At 32.3% G+C, this 19,560-nt stretch overlaps 2 protein-coding genes across 3 annotated transcripts; one reads left to right on the top strand and one right to left on the bottom strand.

Moving 5' to 3' along the window:
• Window positions 1–1,901: 1,901 nt before the first annotated feature.
• Window positions 1,902–8,565, bottom strand: LOC107416868 (probable protein S-acyltransferase 19). 2 transcript variants are annotated; one of them, XM_016025419.4, is made up of 9 exons: window positions 7,882–8,565; window positions 6,804–6,917; window positions 6,279–6,683; window positions 5,404–5,472; window positions 5,162–5,233; window positions 4,947–5,075; window positions 4,786–4,866; window positions 4,356–4,556; window positions 1,902–3,397 (listed from the first exon to the last, which is right to left on the bottom strand). In XM_016025419.4, exons 1-9 carry the CDS (start codon window positions 7,963–7,965, stop codon window positions 2,306–2,308), a joined length of 2,247 nt encoding a protein of 748 aa, XP_015880905.3. In that variant the 5' UTR covers window positions 7,966–8,565; the 3' UTR covers window positions 1,902–2,305. The 2 variants fall into 2 exon arrangements, with proteins under 2 accessions (XP_015880905.3, XP_015880906.2); XM_016025420.4 differs by having other exon boundaries at window positions 7,938–8,564.
• A 3,427-nt stretch (window positions 8,566–11,992) lies between these two features.
• On the top strand, window positions 11,993–19,396 carry LOC107416870 (protein FAR-RED ELONGATED HYPOCOTYL 3). The gene is made up of 9 exons (XM_016025421.4): window positions 11,993–12,261; window positions 15,756–17,969; window positions 18,049–18,105; window positions 18,387–18,455; window positions 18,582–18,650; window positions 18,743–18,811; window positions 18,897–18,944; window positions 19,043–19,117; window positions 19,206–19,396. The coding sequence occupies exons 2-8, from the start codon at window positions 15,798–15,800 to the stop codon at window positions 19,097–19,099; spliced, it is 2,541 nt and encodes an 846-aa protein (XP_015880907.1). The 5' UTR covers window positions 11,993–12,261; window positions 15,756–15,797; the 3' UTR covers window positions 19,100–19,117; window positions 19,206–19,396.
• Window positions 19,397–19,560: the final 164 nt, after the last annotated feature.

Here is a 19,560-nt window from a genome sequence, read left to right as displayed (position 1 = left end):
AGAAACATATATATATATATATAATCAATTGCTTTTTAAGAAAAAAAAATAAAAAACAGCTTTTTTTTTTTAATAACATTAAATGTTTAAATAACTTCATTCATTTGAATATTGTCATGAACGAGATTATGGACCGTCATTTTCTTCAGAAGAAAAACACAATTACAATACGCACCGCCTTGATAAAGGTAAACAACAGATTTGTCACTTAATGCAAGAATTAAAAATAATTAATTAATTTTAAAAAGTTGTTTTAAAAAATCCTTTTATTATCTTATAGTCTTATAATTTAACATTCTAATTCATTCATAATCTTAAAAAAAAAAATTATATTATCAATTGGTTTTTTAAAAAAACTCAAAAAACAAATTGTTTTTTTTTTAATAATATTAAATGTTCAAACAACTTAATTTTAATTTTGTCACGAAAAAGATCATGGACCGTCATTTTTTTTTTCTGTGCCATTTTTTTTTAAGAAGAAAAAACACAATTAAAATATGCCCGGCGTTTACAAAAGGTAAACCAACAGATTTATCATGCGAGAATAAAAAAATAATTAATTAAAAAAAAAAGTTGCTTTAAAATTAATTATTAGAGCAAGTAATTGCTGTTAAAAGAAAATTCCTCATACTATCTTATTGATATAAATAAATATTATCCTTAATAATGGGACAAATAAATAAGCAACTTGCCATCAAAGATTCTTTAAATTACCAAAATATTCTCATCAACCTTATCTCCACGTGTGATAAAAAAGAAAACTTATCTCCACGTCACCAGTGTTTCTACGAAATGACCATTTTGCACAAATAAACAATACGTGCCAAAGAACAAATTCCGCGGTTATTAATTGCGTAACTGACTTTATGCGTTTTTGGTATTTACTTCATCATATTTAATTCTTATATTATTATCTCAAAATAATAATAATAATAATAATAATAATTCATTCAAAAAAATAATAATAATAATAATATACCTTTTGGTGTTGTTAGATATCTCTTTAAATAAATTGTTTTTTTTTTTTGGGGTGAAATTAAATAAATTGTATTTTTGCAATGAACATCTCCACAATCCACATTATGATAGGATAATTGAAAAATAAATGTGTTGACATATTTCCACATTATGAATTATTATTTTACTGTCAAATCCGTCTTGTTATTTTATTCTTACCTGGAAATTCCATTTAATTGATAAGAATATTTAAAGGTAAAGGGTTCGTAGAATACATCATTTTCTCCTGATATGATGATTTAAGCAAGAAATTTAGTCCATAAGAAGAATAAATAACAATTTGTCATTGAACTTTTAGGTATTTTACACTTCGACCCCTTTGGTCCCAATTCCTGTTGCTTATTCAAACGTCTGGTGTCAATTAGAGTTCTTTAACTGAAAATCAGTAGTTCAGAGAAAGTAGTAGTTCAAGGATAAATTGTTGTTCATATCTATTTGTCTTTTCTAAGTAAATTGGATTTGGCTACTTTTAGTTTGAGAATGTTGCAATTTCGATTTTTAGTTTTGAAATTCACTGCATTAAGCCTTTAATGTTCGATAAATTAGGCCAAATACATTTAATATACTTTAGAAATTTTGCATTTCAACACTAATTTTTTTATTAAAAAAAATTTGCATTTTGATATCTGTGTTCAATAGAATAAAGGTTAGTTAAAAATCAAATATGGTCCAATTTGTAACAAATCTAAAATGAAGAGCTCCATGTAACGAGTTTAAAAAATGAGGGCCATAATTGTCACATTCCCTAAGTAAGAGGGTAGTAGAGCATAATTAACTTTTTTGTTTTTTTGGACAGTTTTACAAAGTGTTATGGCCTTCATTCCCATCGATTTTTCGTTTCCACATATTTATAAATAATAGAGCAGAATTTGGTTTGAATCAAATTTTGACTAAAATAGATTTTAAAAAAATAAAATAAAATCATATCCACAGGATTCAACTCTAAAACAACGGATACAAACTTGGATCCTAAAATCTTCAAACTCATGATTACGAGGCCAAATCCTTAGCTACACTATTCCAAGAGCTTGATAAAGAATTCTTGAGCTGATCTCATTTACAAAGCTCACCTAAAGCCGCAGTGTTAAATCAGAAATTCATTCAAGAGGAACTGCATGAACCGTGTGAAAGTTGTGTTTTCCAACAGTTACAAACAGCCAGGTTGCAGGAACCAAAGAGGAGCTCCATTAAGGTCTTAAACTTCCATTACCCTCCTCTTAATCGACGTGCAGATAGGAGGAGCAATTGTACAAATGTTCCGTTAGAACTTCAAATCATAGGATTAGAACTATCTTAAACCTGATCCAGATAGTGGGTTATGCTGAAAACCCCCTGGAACAAACACAGGAAGCTGGTTTGAGACAGAGTCTCGTTTGAATCTAGATTCCCGAGGCAAGTTCAGTGTCACCCTCTCTTGCCCCTCTCTTGAACCCAAACCCCTTTCATTTTTCAGACCATCCCTAACAGGGACACTCAAAAGTGGACCGCCAAAGAATATGGAGTCTCCAGTGTACATCAGTTTCTCTCCTTGTACAGGAACTTTCACCGCAGAAGATGAAGATTCTTGTGGTGGAACAGCTGGCTTTCTGCTGTAACTGCTTGTTTCTGCGTTAGGATTTGGGAGTCCTGTTTGCATGGATGATCTGGTCTGAGCTTCTGAAGCTGATACAGGAACTGAGACATATCTTCCAGCTTCTTGGTCCCAAACGACAGATGTCCTTCTGACATCTCTGAGAAGAGAGGTAGCTGGAGCTGAAAGCAATAATGGATCAGTACTACTAGCCCTTTGCATTATCTTTTCATCAAATCCCACAGGTTGCAACACCGGATGGTTAACATTAACATTAGGGAAAGTTGCCTTAGAAGTTAATGGGCGATCTGGAACAATGTTGGGGACTGAAGGAGCCATACTGAATCGACCCAAACCAGAACCCTGTGGTAGAGGGCTAAGTGTGACTGCTTCATGAACATGACTAGGACTGCTAAAGCTGCTCATGCTCTGTGTCCCAGTTTCGTATTCATCCCTACTACCTTGACTTGGAGCAAACGAATTTCTCAATGGAGATAACCTCAGTTCATTCTTGATCTCTTTATTTGCTCCTGCATCAGTGCTTACACTACTTCTGACACTCATGTTGCCACTGGAGCTATATTCGGTATCGGGCATCCGTCGATTATCTAGTGGCCGCAGAACAGAAGATGATGCCCTGGCTTTGGCTGCTGCTCTCACGGCCTCACTGGAATCCAACTTTGCAAGCTTCCAAGCACTAATACGAACAGCCCTTTTGGATAACTTTTGCCCTCTTTCTGCATTTTCAGTCGCATCAGGATCAACAGTTGATGGGACCATTCCTGGCTCCAAATGGGGCACAACTTCATCCTATTACACCATGTTTAAAACAACTTCCCATCAATTGGCTTATGCTTCAACAATTATCAATACAGCTATAGCTTTCCCATCTTCCAGAGAAAATATAAGCAAAATCAAATTAAAACAAATACCATAAGCATAGATATGGGAGGGACCATTCATGCACCCATTTTCAAATGCATCACCATGCTTATAAAATATAAAGGGAATAGATAGTGCAAAAAGGACAACATAAAAATGGATGGTTTCAATACATCAGTACAAAATTGAAACAAATAATAACCATCATTCTTATACAGAAAGATAGGACTTCAAAGTTGCTTTGAATTAGTACACTGATATAACGGTTCAAAGTCCTATTATTTATTTGAATTATTATCTAACTTTGCACAATATAAATATATCAAAACATGTCATAGACCAGTTGAAATGTTTTAAACATATCAAGAATGAAGAACAGGCATTCAAAACTCATGGTCTTCGGTCTTTCAGAATGATAGAAGAACAACTGAGAATCCTAAAACCAATCCAAGACATATTGTGAAACTTACAAGTCAAAAAGAAAACTCGAAGCTGTGTCAGACATACAACTATGGACAAACATATACATTGAAGTTCACTAACTCAGTGTTTATGTGGTACATATAAAATTTGTTAAAAAAGCAATAGATAGGATGGTGAACCAAGGAAAATTAATCAAATTTAAGGTGTATCAAGTAAGAGCAAAGACATACACTATCATGAAACCACTTGCTAATATGACGTTAGAAGATTTCTATAGGACCAAATAATCAAAACTGTTCAACACATGTACAATGAAAATAATCATTTAGCCTGTATTCAAGGTATAGTATATTGTAAAATGCAGGTAAGAAAAATTTTAAGCTTGGAGCCTACACCATCGATTGGTTTAGGCTTTACTTAAAATAATATATAGATATCAAGAGTTAAAGATGCAATAAATTACCTGATAATCTACAAACACTCGAGGAGGGGTACACCATGCCCCCTTGTACTGCAAACCCAGAGAACTTCCACCACTCAAGCCTGTTGTGGCAGACCCTGAAGGAGAGTACAAAATATTTGGTAGTTCCTCATCCAAAGCTGCTCCTGCAGGAGCCTCACTCATGGCTCTCATTGCCACAACATATTCATATGTTGTAATACCCTATTTTAAGATAAGAAAAGGAAACAATATGAGTTACATATATTTTACAAGTTAAAATGCCTCTAGCATTCTGATAACCTCATGTTTTCCTATCTGATTATCATTTCCATCGTCAGAATGGTAGCATGATTATTAGTTCTAAGGCATAAGATCATTCCCTATAACCGCCCTTTGACTAACATAATGCTGTGGAAATTGAAATTACTTCCAGAGTTTCTTGGCAACTGACCTTCCGTATCAGTATCATGTGGAAAAAGAAAAGTTCCCCTAAAGGTACACAAGCAAGCATGGAAACTGCAGTGCATACAGCCTACAGAAAATGAACCCAAACTTAGCAGAAGAATACATTTGAAATCAGTCTTGAAAAGTGGACACCCAAAGAATATGTACCACAACAGTAGCAAATGGAGGACGAGTGAAACCATTTCCAAGTCTATCAATAATTTCAGCCTCCATGCTTTTCTTATTGACAAAGCAACGTACTAAGACTGAAATACCAACTCCAGCTTCAATAACAAGCTAACAGACAGGAGGAGAGAAACAAGAAGCATCATCAGTAATCAAAAGATTTACAGTTCAGAAAACTAATGGACTGAAATACATACCCAAAGGAGACTAATGGCCATGAGACAGATAAAGGATACATAATTTTTGTACCCCACACAATTGTTCAGCCACTGCAGCCATGCAATATTCAACAAGATTACTTTCCAAGTTAAGAATATATATATATATATATATATATATATGTATATTATCATCAACATACAAAAACTACAAAACAAGTTGCTGGATAACTCAACAGATTGTGCTCTTAAAGAGCACTCAAAGCAACAGAAAGATATACCCGGCAATGGTGATCAAAACCATCCACACATTTATCACAACTTCTACAATGTTTACTGAACCTGCGAACCTGCAACATGAAAAGCATTCATTCTAACAAGTTAAAAGAATCATGAAGCTATCTATATACTCTAATACTCTAATCATATGACCAACTTTCTAAGAAATGGCCTATTGTTACATTTTGCTATGTATGATGCCACAGTTATTGCAGACCAGAAACTAGGAAAGGGATGTATCTTTGAAAGGAGCACAGCAATACAGAATACATTTTGTAGATTATTGGATAGAGAGCCTTGTTAGCAATTAGCTTGCAAAAGATTTGAAAAGATCAGCGCTGATATGACAATTTGAACCTGTAAAACTAAAGAACCACCACTTCAGAATCCGGGAACGAGTTAAGCAATGAAAGCACTGTTAAATTATCAAGAAGAAAGATGGGCTAACCCAGGAAAAATAGTACCTACTGAGAAGAGTGAAACAGAAACTCAGTATCAGGGAACATATACATAACGATATAAAAGAATTATTTTGAACCAAATATCTATTCACAATAAAGGATGTTAGTTTGAAAGTAAATAGTTCCTAAAAACTACCTAAAGGTAAAGATGAAATTAAAATAAAGGACAACTGATCCATCGCCCAACCAAATTAGCATATCTACAATTTATTTTGAGTTCTAAAATTCTAGTTCTTTCCAACATTTTAATCAAGTGTTCAATAAGAATCTGGTACAATATTAAAATTTAGACTCCAAATCCCAAAGAATCTAAGATTTTTTTATTATACATGACATGATAACTAATTTTGGATTGGGAACCAAATACACCCAGAATGACTTAAGTAATAGACATCAAACTTGACATAATGTAATACCTCAGCATTGCATAATGTACAGAACAAAGCATCACCATTGAACTGCTGCTCAGCTGCCTCATCCTGTTTACGGCAATCTTCATGTACAAACATTGCACAGAAGATTCCTCCAAAACTACAAGAAGACTTTCTTCTTATGGTCTCAACTGGAATATCTAAACCCCCAACTTCTCCCAATGAACCTTTCCTACTAGAATTAGCTCCCGCTATAGAACTTCTGGAAGCTGATGACGGGGATGAATGGCCATTGGTGATTCCATCAAATTTTCTAGGCAAGTCTTTTGCTGATAGTCCATGATTAGTGTCATGTTTATTTGTTACTCTACTATCAAATTTAGACATAATGCCAGGATCAGCAGGGTTTATAGCAGTACACCTAACATAAAGGAAGAAAACAAGGAGTGCCTGCAATCACAGGACAAAAATTAGGGAAGACATTGAACATATGCCTTATTTTTGCATTCCAAGTGTTAAACCAACATATGCAGTGAAAATGTATAGACGGATATATATGAATAGACGTACCACAGGAGAATAACTTCCAATCAGAACATACTCCCAGATTCGGCCTCCAAGGAAAGGAGCAAAGAAAGCATAAAATGCGACCACTAACAAACAGAAGACAGTAATTGCAACAACCTATGCAAATGAAAGCCAAATTTTAGATTATAATTAATTATACAATAACTAAGAAAATTCACGAATATATCTAGATTGCACATATGATCAAATATTCCACAGTCAACAAAATGCCACCTTAGGAGATAATTTCGATATGGAATTGCAAAATCTGAAATTTCAAAATATATGTTATATATACTTTTTGAATGTCAACCAAGAGCCCAAAATACTCGCAGCAAGGATGATTGATCAAGAATGATTCTTTACATGCCCGATCCATACATGTGATGCAGTCACCAAATTATAAATTTCACTGGTGTATATATTCAACCAAACCAAAAAGAAAAACATATTTATAAAAGAAGTCTAAGATAAATTGGAAGATGTAGCATGCTGGTTGCTCCTATCTAAATTGACAAGCATTACAGATATGGTGAACAGTATTTACAAATGGTTCATATATTTTGTAGATTAAAGACTTTGCAGTATTCTTCTAGAAGTGAACATCATTCAGAAGAACAAGACAGAAATGTACAACGAACAGTTCAAGATTAAAACAGGCTGAGAGAACTGAACAACCAGCAATTCTGACCCTACCTATAGGATAAAAGAAAAACAATAATAAAAAATAAAAACAGAAAAACACTGAATGTTCAAAAAATTGGTTAAACAAACATAGAAGTGGACATTGTAGAAATTTTTCCTGCTTTCACTTTCGACAACCAAATAGAGTGTAACCAAAAGAAAAAAGAAAGAAAAAAAAAAAGAAAAAAAAAAGGAGATAATTAGAAACTATAACAGCTATGCTTAACCAAAAAAAACAAAAAAACAAAAAAACAAAAAACAAAACCAAACTTTCACAGTTAATTGAGCTCCAAACGCACAAAAATGGAAAAATTCAAAACAAACCATGGATCAAATTCTACTTGAAGCATTCCACAGAAAAACCTACTCAGAGGAAATGAATTGGTTAAAAGCAAACCTTAAATTCATGCTTTTCAGAAGAAAATGAGCTCAAAGTCCCCAAAAAAATCATACCTGAAAGGTATGTGCAGGTAGTTGCCATCCATGCTTCCGAACCATAACTGACTAAATTCAGAGCAAAAAATCCCACCACCCAGAAAAACCCAAAAACCCTAACACAACCTCCAAGGAAGAGAAACCGCAATATATATACATATATAGAGAGAGAGAGAGAGAGTTTGTGTCAGTTTTCACAGTGACCGAGTGAAACAAAGGTGGAAAAAGCAAGGCCTCCTCATCTCTCTTTCTCTAAAACCCAAATGCCAAAATAAATTTAAAAAATAATAATAATAATAATAATAATAAATTTTAAGGGAACCAAAAAGAAGAATAAAGGAAGAGATAATTATTTCAATGGTTCCTGTTATTTTCAACTTTCTACAAATAATAATAAAATTCAATAAATACTTATACCAATTTATGTAAATATATTTCTATTTATATTTATTGGGTTAACGAAAGGCCGGTGTGGACCTATGACGGCTGTGGAAGAGTTGTGAAGTTGAACTGGTCCAGTACTCCAAAAGAATTATAGAAGAAGCAAAATAAAAATAAATAAAAAATAAAAACCAGGATTGGCAGAAGCTGTGAGTGACTGAGTCTGAGAATCTGAAAGTGTGCGCATTAGGTGTGTTTTTGCTTCTTTTCGGTGTGACCAAAAAAAAAAAAAAAAAAAAAAAAAAAACAAAGACAGAAGGTGCGCGCAGCGCGCTATTTAAAGTTTTTATTATTATTATTATTATTTGGAACTTTTTTTCTTTTTTGTTTTTTATAAAATGGGTCGCTTTCGGAATATTTATTTATTATTCTATTTTATTTTATTTGTTTTTTTTGGGTCTATTGCCTTGCCTCCCTGGCTTTTCCAACAACTTTATTATATATTATTTTTCCTCCCTACGCGCGCAGGCTGTCTTAACTCTTAACCTAACGGTTTTTATTTTTTTATTTAATATTTTATTGTTATAAAAATTAAAATATAATATTTATAATAATAAAAATAATAATGATGATGGTGATTGTAGAGCGGGTGACACAGCTTAAAATAATATGGGAATTTAAAAGAAACGGAAATAATATGGACATTAATGTTTGTAGGGATATGTCAAATAAACAATGGAAATGTAATTTATTGATTGTTTATGTACATTAAAATTACTTGTTTTAGCTTAATAATTTTTATGAAGAATAATGTAATATAATATAAAAAAAATAGAAAATACTAAATGAAGTTAATTTAATTGACATGCTTTTCATATTTATACTTATGAAATTATAAATTCAAAATACTTTTCAAGGGGTGATTATAGGCAAATGCTTTGTTAAGAGTTTTAACCTTTTCTCCTATATGATTTAATTTGCATGTCATTTCACCCAACTACTATGTTTTATCTAATTGTTAATTTGAACTCATTTGGAATCAACATCTTTTCTTGTGCCTATAAGATCATGAGTTCAGATTGTTAGTTTAAATTGTTTGCTACAATTTCATAATTTTATTCTAATTAATAGTTTTATCTAATCCTGCTTTATACCTATGAGATTATATATACGAATCATCGTATTTTATATTAATTAAAATAAATGTAGATAGTTCTTATAGTGATTGTTTTAAGGAAGAAAAGTTGAGTTTTGTGGCTAAAGACTTCTGTAAGGATAAAAAAATGTTATTTTTTAATGTGTTTCAAATGAGTTTATAAATAGTATTATTTAAAAAATAATAATATTATATGTATCAAAATGTTCATCAAATTTATTTACTAAATATTATTAATTGATATATTCGTATAACTTAAATATAAAAAAAATTATTAAATAGATAAATAAATTAAAAATATATTAATTAAATATTGTTATTTTTCTATCATAGCATTTGATAAATATTTGGATAATTCTAATATTGTTGTTTCCAAAAATGCCTATTTACCATGGATCCTGCTATATTGCTAGATGATATTTGAGAATTTTTATATTATGTTGAAATGTTTTTATTCCAAGAGAATTGATTAAGGTAATAGATTGGAGGCAAGATCAGCCAAATAAAACTATTTTTCTAAGTTGGAATATTAGTTTATCTTTAGTCTATTATTTTAAACATTAATTACATTTGAAATATCAATATCATTTATTTATAACATTTTTTTTTGTGACCAAAAAAAAAATACAAAATAATATTTAGCAACTTTATAAAATAAATATGTTATGGTCATGCGTTCATTCACTAAAATAATATGTTTTACAACCCAAATATTTTTCCTTTCTTTTCTCAAAAATTTTCATCAAAATCATTATAATATTTATCGTAACAATAACTATCTATTATTTTCTTTAATAATGATTCAAATTCAAATTTCTTATCGTTAATTTAAAATAAAATAAAAAAGAAGAACAAACCTTTAGTGCAATGAGTTTTATTTTTTTTTTTGTGTGTGTATATATATATATATATATATCAAAACTAATGAACATCCAACATAATTTACTAATAAAAGAATGTAGTTAACTCAAACTTCATATTCCTTTTTTTTTTTTGTTTTATAATTATTTTCCACTCAAACTTCAAATCCTTAAATCAATTTATAAACTCACAAGATTTATGATTCTAATATCCATTACATAAGACAGTTCTTAGATATTTTAATATTTCAATTAACGGTATGCTTAAACATGTTGGGTAAGTTTGAATGGTTTTAAAAGAGGATATATTGGTGAAGGATTAGATTTCAGCATTCAATAGTCAAAATTTGGACCAACTTTAAATTTCCTAGTTTCTTATTTTTATAATTTTTTGTTCACACTTTATATTTCCTAGTTGAGTATGTTTAAGACATTTTTAGTATATTTTTCAAAACAGCTAAATGACGAAAATATTATTTTCCATGTCAAACACTCAAATACATCAAATAAAAAAAAGTCACTTTTACTAAAAAGATTTAAAAAGTAACTAATAAACCAAATCATCATACTTGTCAACCAATTCCGTAGGATCTTAGTTTCTTTGTATCTCTAATAATCCAAATTTCACATATAGATGTTGTTCATAACAACTACAAGCACCTTATAGACTAAGTTAAACATTATATATAATTCAAAACTCAATATAAACCTCAAATATCCATCTCAAAATTATTATAATTACGAAGTTAGCATTTAAGCCTCTAATTGTCTCGGATTGCATATTTTTCATGCTTCCAATTTGATTTTGTTTTCTTTATTTTTTATTATCATTGAGTTACTTGAATCCAAAACATTCTGCTGAACATCATAACCTTATTAGTTTGGAATCATAATTCATTTTCAATTGCTATTTGACAAATTCAATATTCAGTCGGTGTTTAAGCTATACCAAAGTTAACAAATCATTATATATATATATATATATATATATATAAAAGAAACTAATAGTTAGTGTTTTTCAATTGTAAGTGTTTTATACTATAGTTTAGCCCTATTATTTTAAGTATATATTATTTTTCATACTTGAAACAAACAAAATCAAAATTTTGTTGTCATTGTATCTCTTTTTTCTTAAAATAGATCTAGTTATATAATATTTTTTAAATATGAAAATGTATGCATGTGAATATTTTTGTTATTCAATTTATCTATTAAAATATAGAAAAACCTTAAAAAAAAAAGTAAAAATAAAAATAAAAATGTGATTAATTAATATGAAAAAAATGTTTATTTATACGGCAGAAACGTGGCCCACACAATCTAGATAACCGCGTGACATCTACTCACTATACTAGATAATGCCAAGTGTTACAAGCTTCAACGTTGAAAGAAAATAAAAAATCAAAACTAAAAAGAAAAAAAAAAAAGAAAAAAAAGGAAAAAAAAAAAGGAAATTGAAATTATAAGCAACGGCATGGAGAAGTGGAGGCCAGTTAGCGTTACACGCGCCGCCTGCTAATAAATACGTGACCGAAAGTGGGACCTACAAAGCCTCTTACTCCCATGCTCATTGCTCAATTTCGTCAACGATAAACATAATTACATAAACACCCTTCTTCTAGCCGGCACGCGCGTCTCGTGTGTAAGCGATGAGGAGAAGAATATAAGAGTTAAAAAAAAATAAAAATAAAAAAAAAAAAGAGAAAAAAAGAGACAGCGAGCAGCGAGTGAGGAAGGTGAGAGTCAGATTGGAGAGTCTTTGAAAACCCTAAACGGAAAGAATTTGGGGGAAAAAGAAAAAGATGGGGAAAAAAAAAGAGGGGGCTCCGTAAATTCCACTCGCTCAAACCCCTCGCGTGAGAGATCTTCGCAGTCTCAGATCGAAGGGCTATCTTCTCCACCTTCTTCTTCTTCTTCCTCTTCCGTATGTAATAGAAAGAGATAGGTACTGTCTCTCTCTCTCTGTGACTCTCTCTTTGTTACTGAGCCTGATTGTTTTTAAAGAAACAATTTTTAAAAATTGTTCACGTTGTAGAATTCATCTTCTGTGTGTGATTTTGAACATTAAGATTCCTTGTTCAGTATATGGAGAAAGCTAATTCTAGTCAAGTTCAAATGAGTAAATGGAATGAAATTGGAAATGGGGAGTGATTGCATTGGGTTTCAATCATTTTTGCATTTGTTGCTCCATTTTTTTTATTTTTATCTGGAAACACCCATGTATTATTTCTGGTTGTGATAAGCAATTTTGTGAAATTTAGTCAATATTATGAGTTTATATGACTTGGTAAATGGGATGGTAATGTATGCAACTGAATATATATATTTTTTGCAATTTTTGTATTTTTTGTACGCTCACATTTATATGTAATTATTGTTTCTAAGCTAAGTCAATGGAAAAAGGCTGAGTTTAGCTGAGTCCAACTTGACTTTCACTTTAATGCATTCCATTGGGAATTATACCTAAAAATTAAGCCGTGCAGGGCAAATGATTTTAAAATTGAAGAAGCCCGTGGCAGAATAAACTAGAGTTAATAGACTGTGGGTGTGGTTTACCTAGTTTCAAGTGTGATTTAGAGTGCTGCTGCATGAATATATTTTAAAAGATTTTAGTTCATTGTAACTTGATTATAAATTATATAATTGGTTTTCAACTATGCCAGAGAACAAAAAATCGTTTGAGATGTAAGACTGGTTGCATAAGCATAATCAAGTTTAATGTCCCCTCTGAACCTTGAATACATATTAGTGGAGGTGGTGATCTTCTATAAAGCCTCAACTGCAATAAGGGAAACACTCGTTTTGATGAGTTATGAGTTGTTCTCTAGGTTGGTTTCCAAGTTATGCATAGGATGGTGTGGTGAAACTGATCAGCGGCAGTATATGAAACTAATAATATGAGTTTTAAGAATTTATTGGCTAGTTAAAATTTAGTTTCTTTTACTTCATGGTTGTTTTAAGTTTGTTAGAGTTGCTTAACAATGTTTCTGATTTTGTGCTATAATTTTTCAATCAATAAAAAGTGATCTTTAAATAAAGTACAAAAATGGGGACAAAGTTTGGAGAGAGTACGAGAGTAACTCAAATATATAATTTGACTTATAACTTGTGACTTAACCAGTTAGATTGCTGCTCTTGGGTGGTGTTGTAACTAGACCCCTCTTTGGGTTGTTCCACATGCACGGACATTGAAATATATCCATTTATTGTCCATGTTTTTAATCATTTTAATTCCGAAAAAGTTTAATTTAAACAGATAGTTTGTATGCACTGCTTATGTGAGTGCTATATGTCACTTTTGTCAAACTCTAACTGAGTACTTAACAGAACGGCAAATTTGACAATATGTCATAGTTCAAGGTCAAATTACTTGAAAAGGGTCTAGGAACCAAATTGAGATACAACTCAAAGTACCAAGTGTTTTTTGTAATCATTCCAAAAGAAATTGAGAGCTATATGCTGAACCTGGAATATTTATTGAAAGATGTCATGTTATGGCCTAAAATGACTTTGTTGAGGAACTTCTTATATGCAAGCATCTTTTATTTCTATCTACAGCATGTATTTTTTATTTGGGAAGTAATATTGATGTTTTTCTAGTCAGCATACCCCATAACGCATATACATGCCAATGTGTTTTTAACCGTGTTGCATTTTGTAATAAAGATTTCGAGGTTTAGTATATTCCAGTCAATTGCTTTTGCTCTATTATTTAAGATTGTTATTATGATTGAAGTTATGTGGAGTATATGTATTCTGGTTAATATGTTGCATTACTTTAATGGAGGTTGTATGGCAAATGATTTTCTCATGTTATAGCTGTTCAACATCTTAGTAATGTGGCCTACATAGAAGCAGAAGAAATATAATGAAATGTAATGTGTTCTACCAAATTAATTATATTATTTTTTAAATAATATAATAAATATATTGCCACTGTGAGGCAGCAGAGTATCCCTTAAAGAAGGGGATTTCTTACCTCTCTACAGAGAAGGATCCAATGGTGATATATTATTTCTTGAAAGTAATTTGCCCTCTTGGTAGGCATTGAATTCCTTTCCGTTAACATGGTTTATGACTTGGACCTCTGGTTGGTGTGAGCATTGTTCATGTTGGTTGTAATTCAGTTAGGATTTCTTGAAGTGAGCTTATATTATATGGACATTATTTTAATGCTTTATCAAGAATTATGAGTATTTGGTGGTTAAGTACTGCTTTTAGCAATTTAAAAGACTGGAAAGACTTGTTTTTTTGACTCATTAACAGACGACCTGGCAGTGATTCTTAAGGAAATGACATGCCCTCATAAATTGATATTGTTAATGGTGCATTAGTTTTAGTAACGTAGGATAAAATATTTCACTGGACCCTTGATTCAGCAGCTGAGAATTTTGTGAAGAAAAGGGAATGAGTAGAAATCTAAATGTTATGTTCTGTGTTAATTCATCATCAAGGTGGGGTCCATTGGGAAGGAAAAGAATGAGTTGTTATGCTTTTATGTATTTCGTTGTAGAGAGAAGAATAGGAGAAAAAAAGAAGAAGAAGAAGAAGAAGAAGAAGAAGCAGCCAAGTCAAAATTTGTTAATACCCTTAAGGTCCAAAGGTATTGATAACACTTCGGTGTTACTTAGCCTTATCCTCAATTGGTAAAATAAAGGAGTGGAGTTGATGTTAGATTCTTAACTATATACCCTAGGGGTTAAAATGAAATGAACTAGCAGTAAAATTTATTCCACAATCACTTTTCCTTTGCCATATCATATTAAAAATCAAATACAGCTTCAAATGACTATGAATTAGGGTTTGTTCATATCATGAACTCATCTTGTGAATTTTTTTTATGTTGGCTGGTACTTATTTTGTCATAATTTTCTCTGATTATTTTTTAAGTTACGTTCTGCTTCTTCTTATACGTTCGTGGTTTGGTTGAGCTTGTACTTGATTGTTCTTAATCTGCGGCTGCATTAGGTGAGATTAATTATTGGTTTATTGATAGCTTTATTATTTGGTTAATCATCAATGTTGGTGTCTTCATTTAACATATTTCTGGTTTTCCAAGTTCACATGTTTAATCTAGATTGTGGAATAAAAATTGCTGTAATTGTTAGCGGCACCTATTTTCACTCAGTGCAGTATCTGCTTAAAGTTGTATCCCTACTTGGGAGAAAGTATTGTCATGAATTCTTTTTATTTTATTTATCGATAACTGGTTCTATTGGGTTCTAATTATCGGTGGCATGGAAAGTTTGTTAAGAATTGATGAATTTATTGGAAAACTGCGTTGTTGTGTTTGTTTTGGTGTTTATAAGAGGAGAAAAATTATCATTCTTTTGAGTGGGAGGACAGAGTGGAACATTCCATGAGATATCAGATAAAAGCTACTTTTATATTACTGTTCTACTTGGTTTAGTAGCTCATGTTGACCTGTCCACTTTTCAGGTATCTTAAGAAACCATTACTTGAAAGTAAACACTTCTTGTCATGGACATAGATCTTAGGCTACCTTCTGGTGAGCATGATAAAGAAGGTGAAGAACCAACAGGGATTGATAACATGTTAGATAATGAAGAAAAACTACATAATGGGGATATTGAAACTGGAAATATGGTTGATATTGTAGATGATGTACGTGCTGAAGATGGTGGGGATTTGAATTCTCCGACTACAGATATTGTAGTCTTTAAAGAAGATACGAATCTTGAGCCACTTTCTGGTATGGAATTTGAATCTCATGGGGAAGCTTATTCTTTCTATCAGGAGTATGCTCGGTCTATGGGATTCAACACTGCAATCCAAAATAGCAGGCGGTCAAAGACATCAAGAGAATTTATTGATGCAAAATTTGCTTGTTCCAGATATGGGACCAAGCGTGAGTATGACAAATCCTTTAATCGACCGCGCTCTAGACAAAACAAGCAAGATCCTGAAAATGCAACTGGTCGACGGTCATGTTCAAAGACAGATTGCAAGGCTAGCATGCATGTGAAGAGAAGGCCGGATGGGAAATGGGTTATTCATAATTTTGTGAAGGAGCATAACCATGAACTTTTACCAGCCCAAGCTGTTAGCGAACAAACAAGAAAGATGTATGCTGCAATGGCTAGACAGTTTGCTGAATACAAAAATGTTGTTGGTCTAAAAAATGACCTGAAAAGTCCATTTGATAAAGGTAGAAATTTGGCACTAGAGGCAGGAGATTTGAAGAATTTGCTTGACTTTTGCACACAGATGCAAAATATGAATTCTGACTTTTTTTATGCTATAGATTTGGGTGAAGATCAACGTCTGAAGAATGTGTTCTGGGTTGATGCCAAAAGTAGGCATGACTACACCAATTTCAATGATGTAGTGTCTTTTGATACCACCTACATTAGAAACAAATATAAAATGCCTCTGGCTTTATTTGTTGGAGTGAATCAACACTATCAATTCATGCTGCTTGGATGTGCTTTGGTATCAGATGAAAGTGCTACAACTTTTTCGTGGTTAATGCAGACATGGCTGAAAGCAATGGGTGGACAAGCTCCAAAAGTAATAATAACCGACCATGACAAAGCAATAAAATCCGTTATACCTGATATATTTCCAAGTGCTCATCATTATTTTTGTTTGTGGCATATGATGGGGAAGGTTACTGAGAATCTTGGTCATGTAATTAAGCGGCATGAAAATTTCATCGCGAAATTTGAAAAATGCATCCACAGGTCATGGACAATTGAAGAATTTGAAAAAAGGTGGTGGAAAATTCTGGAAAAATTCGAACTCAAAGAGGATGAATGGATGCAGTTACTTTATGAAGATCGAAAACAATGGGTCCCTACATTCATGAGGGATGCTTTTTTGGCTGGGATGTCTACTGTACAGAGATCTGAGAGTGTAAACTGCTTCTTTGATAAATATGTACATAAGAAGACGACTGTGCAAGAGTTCCTAAAACAGTATGAAGCAATTCTACAAGATAGGTATGAAGAGGAAGCTAAGGCAGATTCTGATACATGGAATAAACAGCCCACTTTAAAATCTCCTTCGCCTTTGGAGAAAAGTGTCTCGGGGGTGTACACACATGCTGTGTTTAAGAAATTCCAAGTTGAGGTTTTAGGTGCAGTTGCCTGTCATCCTAAGAGGGAAAGACAAGATGAGACAGGCATAACTTTTCGCGTTCAAGACTTTGAAAGGAATCTAGACTTCATTGTTTTATGGAATGAGATGAAATCAGAAGTTTCTTGCTTATGCAGGTTGTTCGAATACAAAGGTTATCTTTGTAGACATGCAATGATTGTTCTCCAAATTTGTGGCCTTTCTGCCATCCCATCCCAATATATATTGAAACGATGGACTAAGGATGCGAAGAACAGGCACTTGACTGGAGAAGAATCCGATCACTTGCAATCTAGGGTGCAAAGATACAATGATTTATGTCAACGGGCAATTAAATTGACTGAAGAAGGATCTATATCTCAAGAGAGTTACAGTATTGCATGCCGTGCTCTTGATGAAGCTTTTTCAAATTGTGTGAGTGTGAATAATTCCAGTAAGAGTCTTGTAGAAGCTAGCACTTCAACCCCACATGGCCTACTCTGCATTGAAGAAGATAACCAAAATAAAAGTATGGGCAAGCAAAACAAGAAGAAGAACCCAACTAAGAAAAGAAAGGTTGGTTGATGATAGCTGGTGGGGATTAACATTTGTTCTACTTGGAGTTGTTAAAATTAATTTTTCTTCTATATTGCAGGTGAGCTTTGAACCAGATGTTATGGCGGTTGGGGCACAAGACAGCTTACAACAAATGGTTTGTCCTGTTTTATTTATTGATAGCCTTTGAAAACTATAAAGAGAAGTTATTTTATATTCTTTGCTGTACATTTTTACTATAATTTATTAAAAAATATTTGCATTACTATAGAAATTATTTTATTTGTATGTTTTGGGTTAACCAAACTTGTTGGATGGAACCTGCCAGTTGTTTCAGGCAAAGTATGCATGAAGATGCAAGTCCTTAAATACTAAGAAAGTTCTTCTTCATTCACTAAAGATTTTGTCATTAATATGTGATTTGAATATTTTTTGCAGGACAAATTAAACTCAAGAACAGTAACCCTTGATGGCTATTATGGTGCACAACAGAGTGTGCAAGGAATGGTATGATGAGCTGTAGTTCATGTCATCATATTATAGGGAAGTAAATATATGTGTATATCTGCATGTCTTTTGTTTGGTTTTTTTGACTTGTATGGTAACTTTTATGGTTTGTTGGCTTTCTAACAGGTACAATTGAACTTGATGGCACCAACACGTGATAATTACTATGGAAATCAACAAACCATTCAGGGGCTTGTAAGTCATGCATTTTATGATGAGAATGAATAAACATGCAATACTGCATCAGAAATGGATAGAATTTTAAAATATGGATTTCATAATTGTAGGGACAATTGAACTCAATAGCCCCAAGCCATGATGGCTATTACGGCACTCAGCAAAGCATGCATGGGCTGGTATGGTACCTTTTGAATCTGACTATATATTTGAGTCCATGATCAAGTTCTAATGGTAACATTAATTGGGTTGTCATGTTTGCAGGGACAGATGGATTTTTTCCGAGCACCGGGTTTCGCTTATAACATTCGGGTCAGTTCCCAGATATTAGATTCTTATGGCTTCTTAAAAATCCTTGTGATCTTTTCGTTTAGTACTTTCTCATAATGGGTTTTCTTCCTTCTTGGCAGGATGACCCCAACGTAAGAACAGCAGCACTGCACGATGATACATCAAGACATGGGTAAGGTCATCAACTCATTAAGGTAATTCATATTTCTTGTTGCTGGTTTTTAAATTCTTTGTTTGAAAACAGGCGTTGTAGTATTGATTTGAACGAATCAACTGTTGTAGGTGAAGGGGACGATCTATGTAAGCCAATTTCTGTGTAAAGAAAGGGAAGTGTTTCATGGCGTACTGATGGAAGGATTACTTAGGAGCCTGCTCTTTTGGTATCTGTAAAATAAGAAAAAGATAGTTTAGGCTGTTTTTTTTTTTTTTTTTTTTTTTTTTTTTTTTGATCTTTGTCAATTTGTAATGTGAGCTCAATGAGAGTTTAGACTAAATTAATTAGGGCCATATCTCTTGTAAAGGTTGTTGTATTGTATCGGTCATTGTTTAGCCTATATAGAATCAGTTCAAATTTAGAAAAAAACGTCTGTCCAAGTTGAATGCCCGTCCACTGATTCATATCTTGCTTATTAGTTTT

Source organism: Ziziphus jujuba, chromosome 4 (assembly GCF_031755915.1).
Source record: "Ziziphus jujuba cultivar Dongzao chromosome 4, ASM3175591v1".
Lineage (NCBI taxonomy): Eukaryota > Viridiplantae > Streptophyta > Magnoliopsida > Rosales > Rhamnaceae > Ziziphus > Ziziphus jujuba.
Note: the sequence above shows the minus strand (reverse complement) of the source record. Positions and strands in the feature narration are given on the sequence as shown.

Excerpts from the sequence above, each read along its gene's own strand:
- LOC107416868 (XM_016025419.4), bottom strand. The coding sequence starts at position 7,965 with ATGGCAACTACCTGCACATACCTTTCAGGTATGATTTTTTTGGGGACT. Across the intron at positions 5,473-6,278 it reads GTACATTATGCAATGCTGAG|GTTCGCAGGTTCAGTAAACA; the intron begins GTATTACATTAT and ends TTCATGTTGCAG. Across the intron at positions 4,867-4,946 it reads CTCCATTTGCTACTGTTGTG|GCTGTATGCACTGCAGTTTC; the intron begins GTACATATTCTT and ends CATTTTCTGTAG.
- LOC107416870 (XM_016025421.4), top strand. The coding sequence starts at position 15,798 with ATGGACATAGATCTTAGGCTACCTTCTGGTGAGCATGATAAAGAAGGT. Across the intron at positions 18,651-18,742 it reads AACAAACCATTCAGGGGCTT|GGACAATTGAACTCAATAGC; the intron begins GTAAGTCATGCA and ends TCATAATTGTAG. Across the intron at positions 18,945-19,042 it reads GTTTCGCTTATAACATTCGG|GATGACCCCAACGTAAGAAC; the intron begins GTCAGTTCCCAG and ends CCTTCTTGGCAG.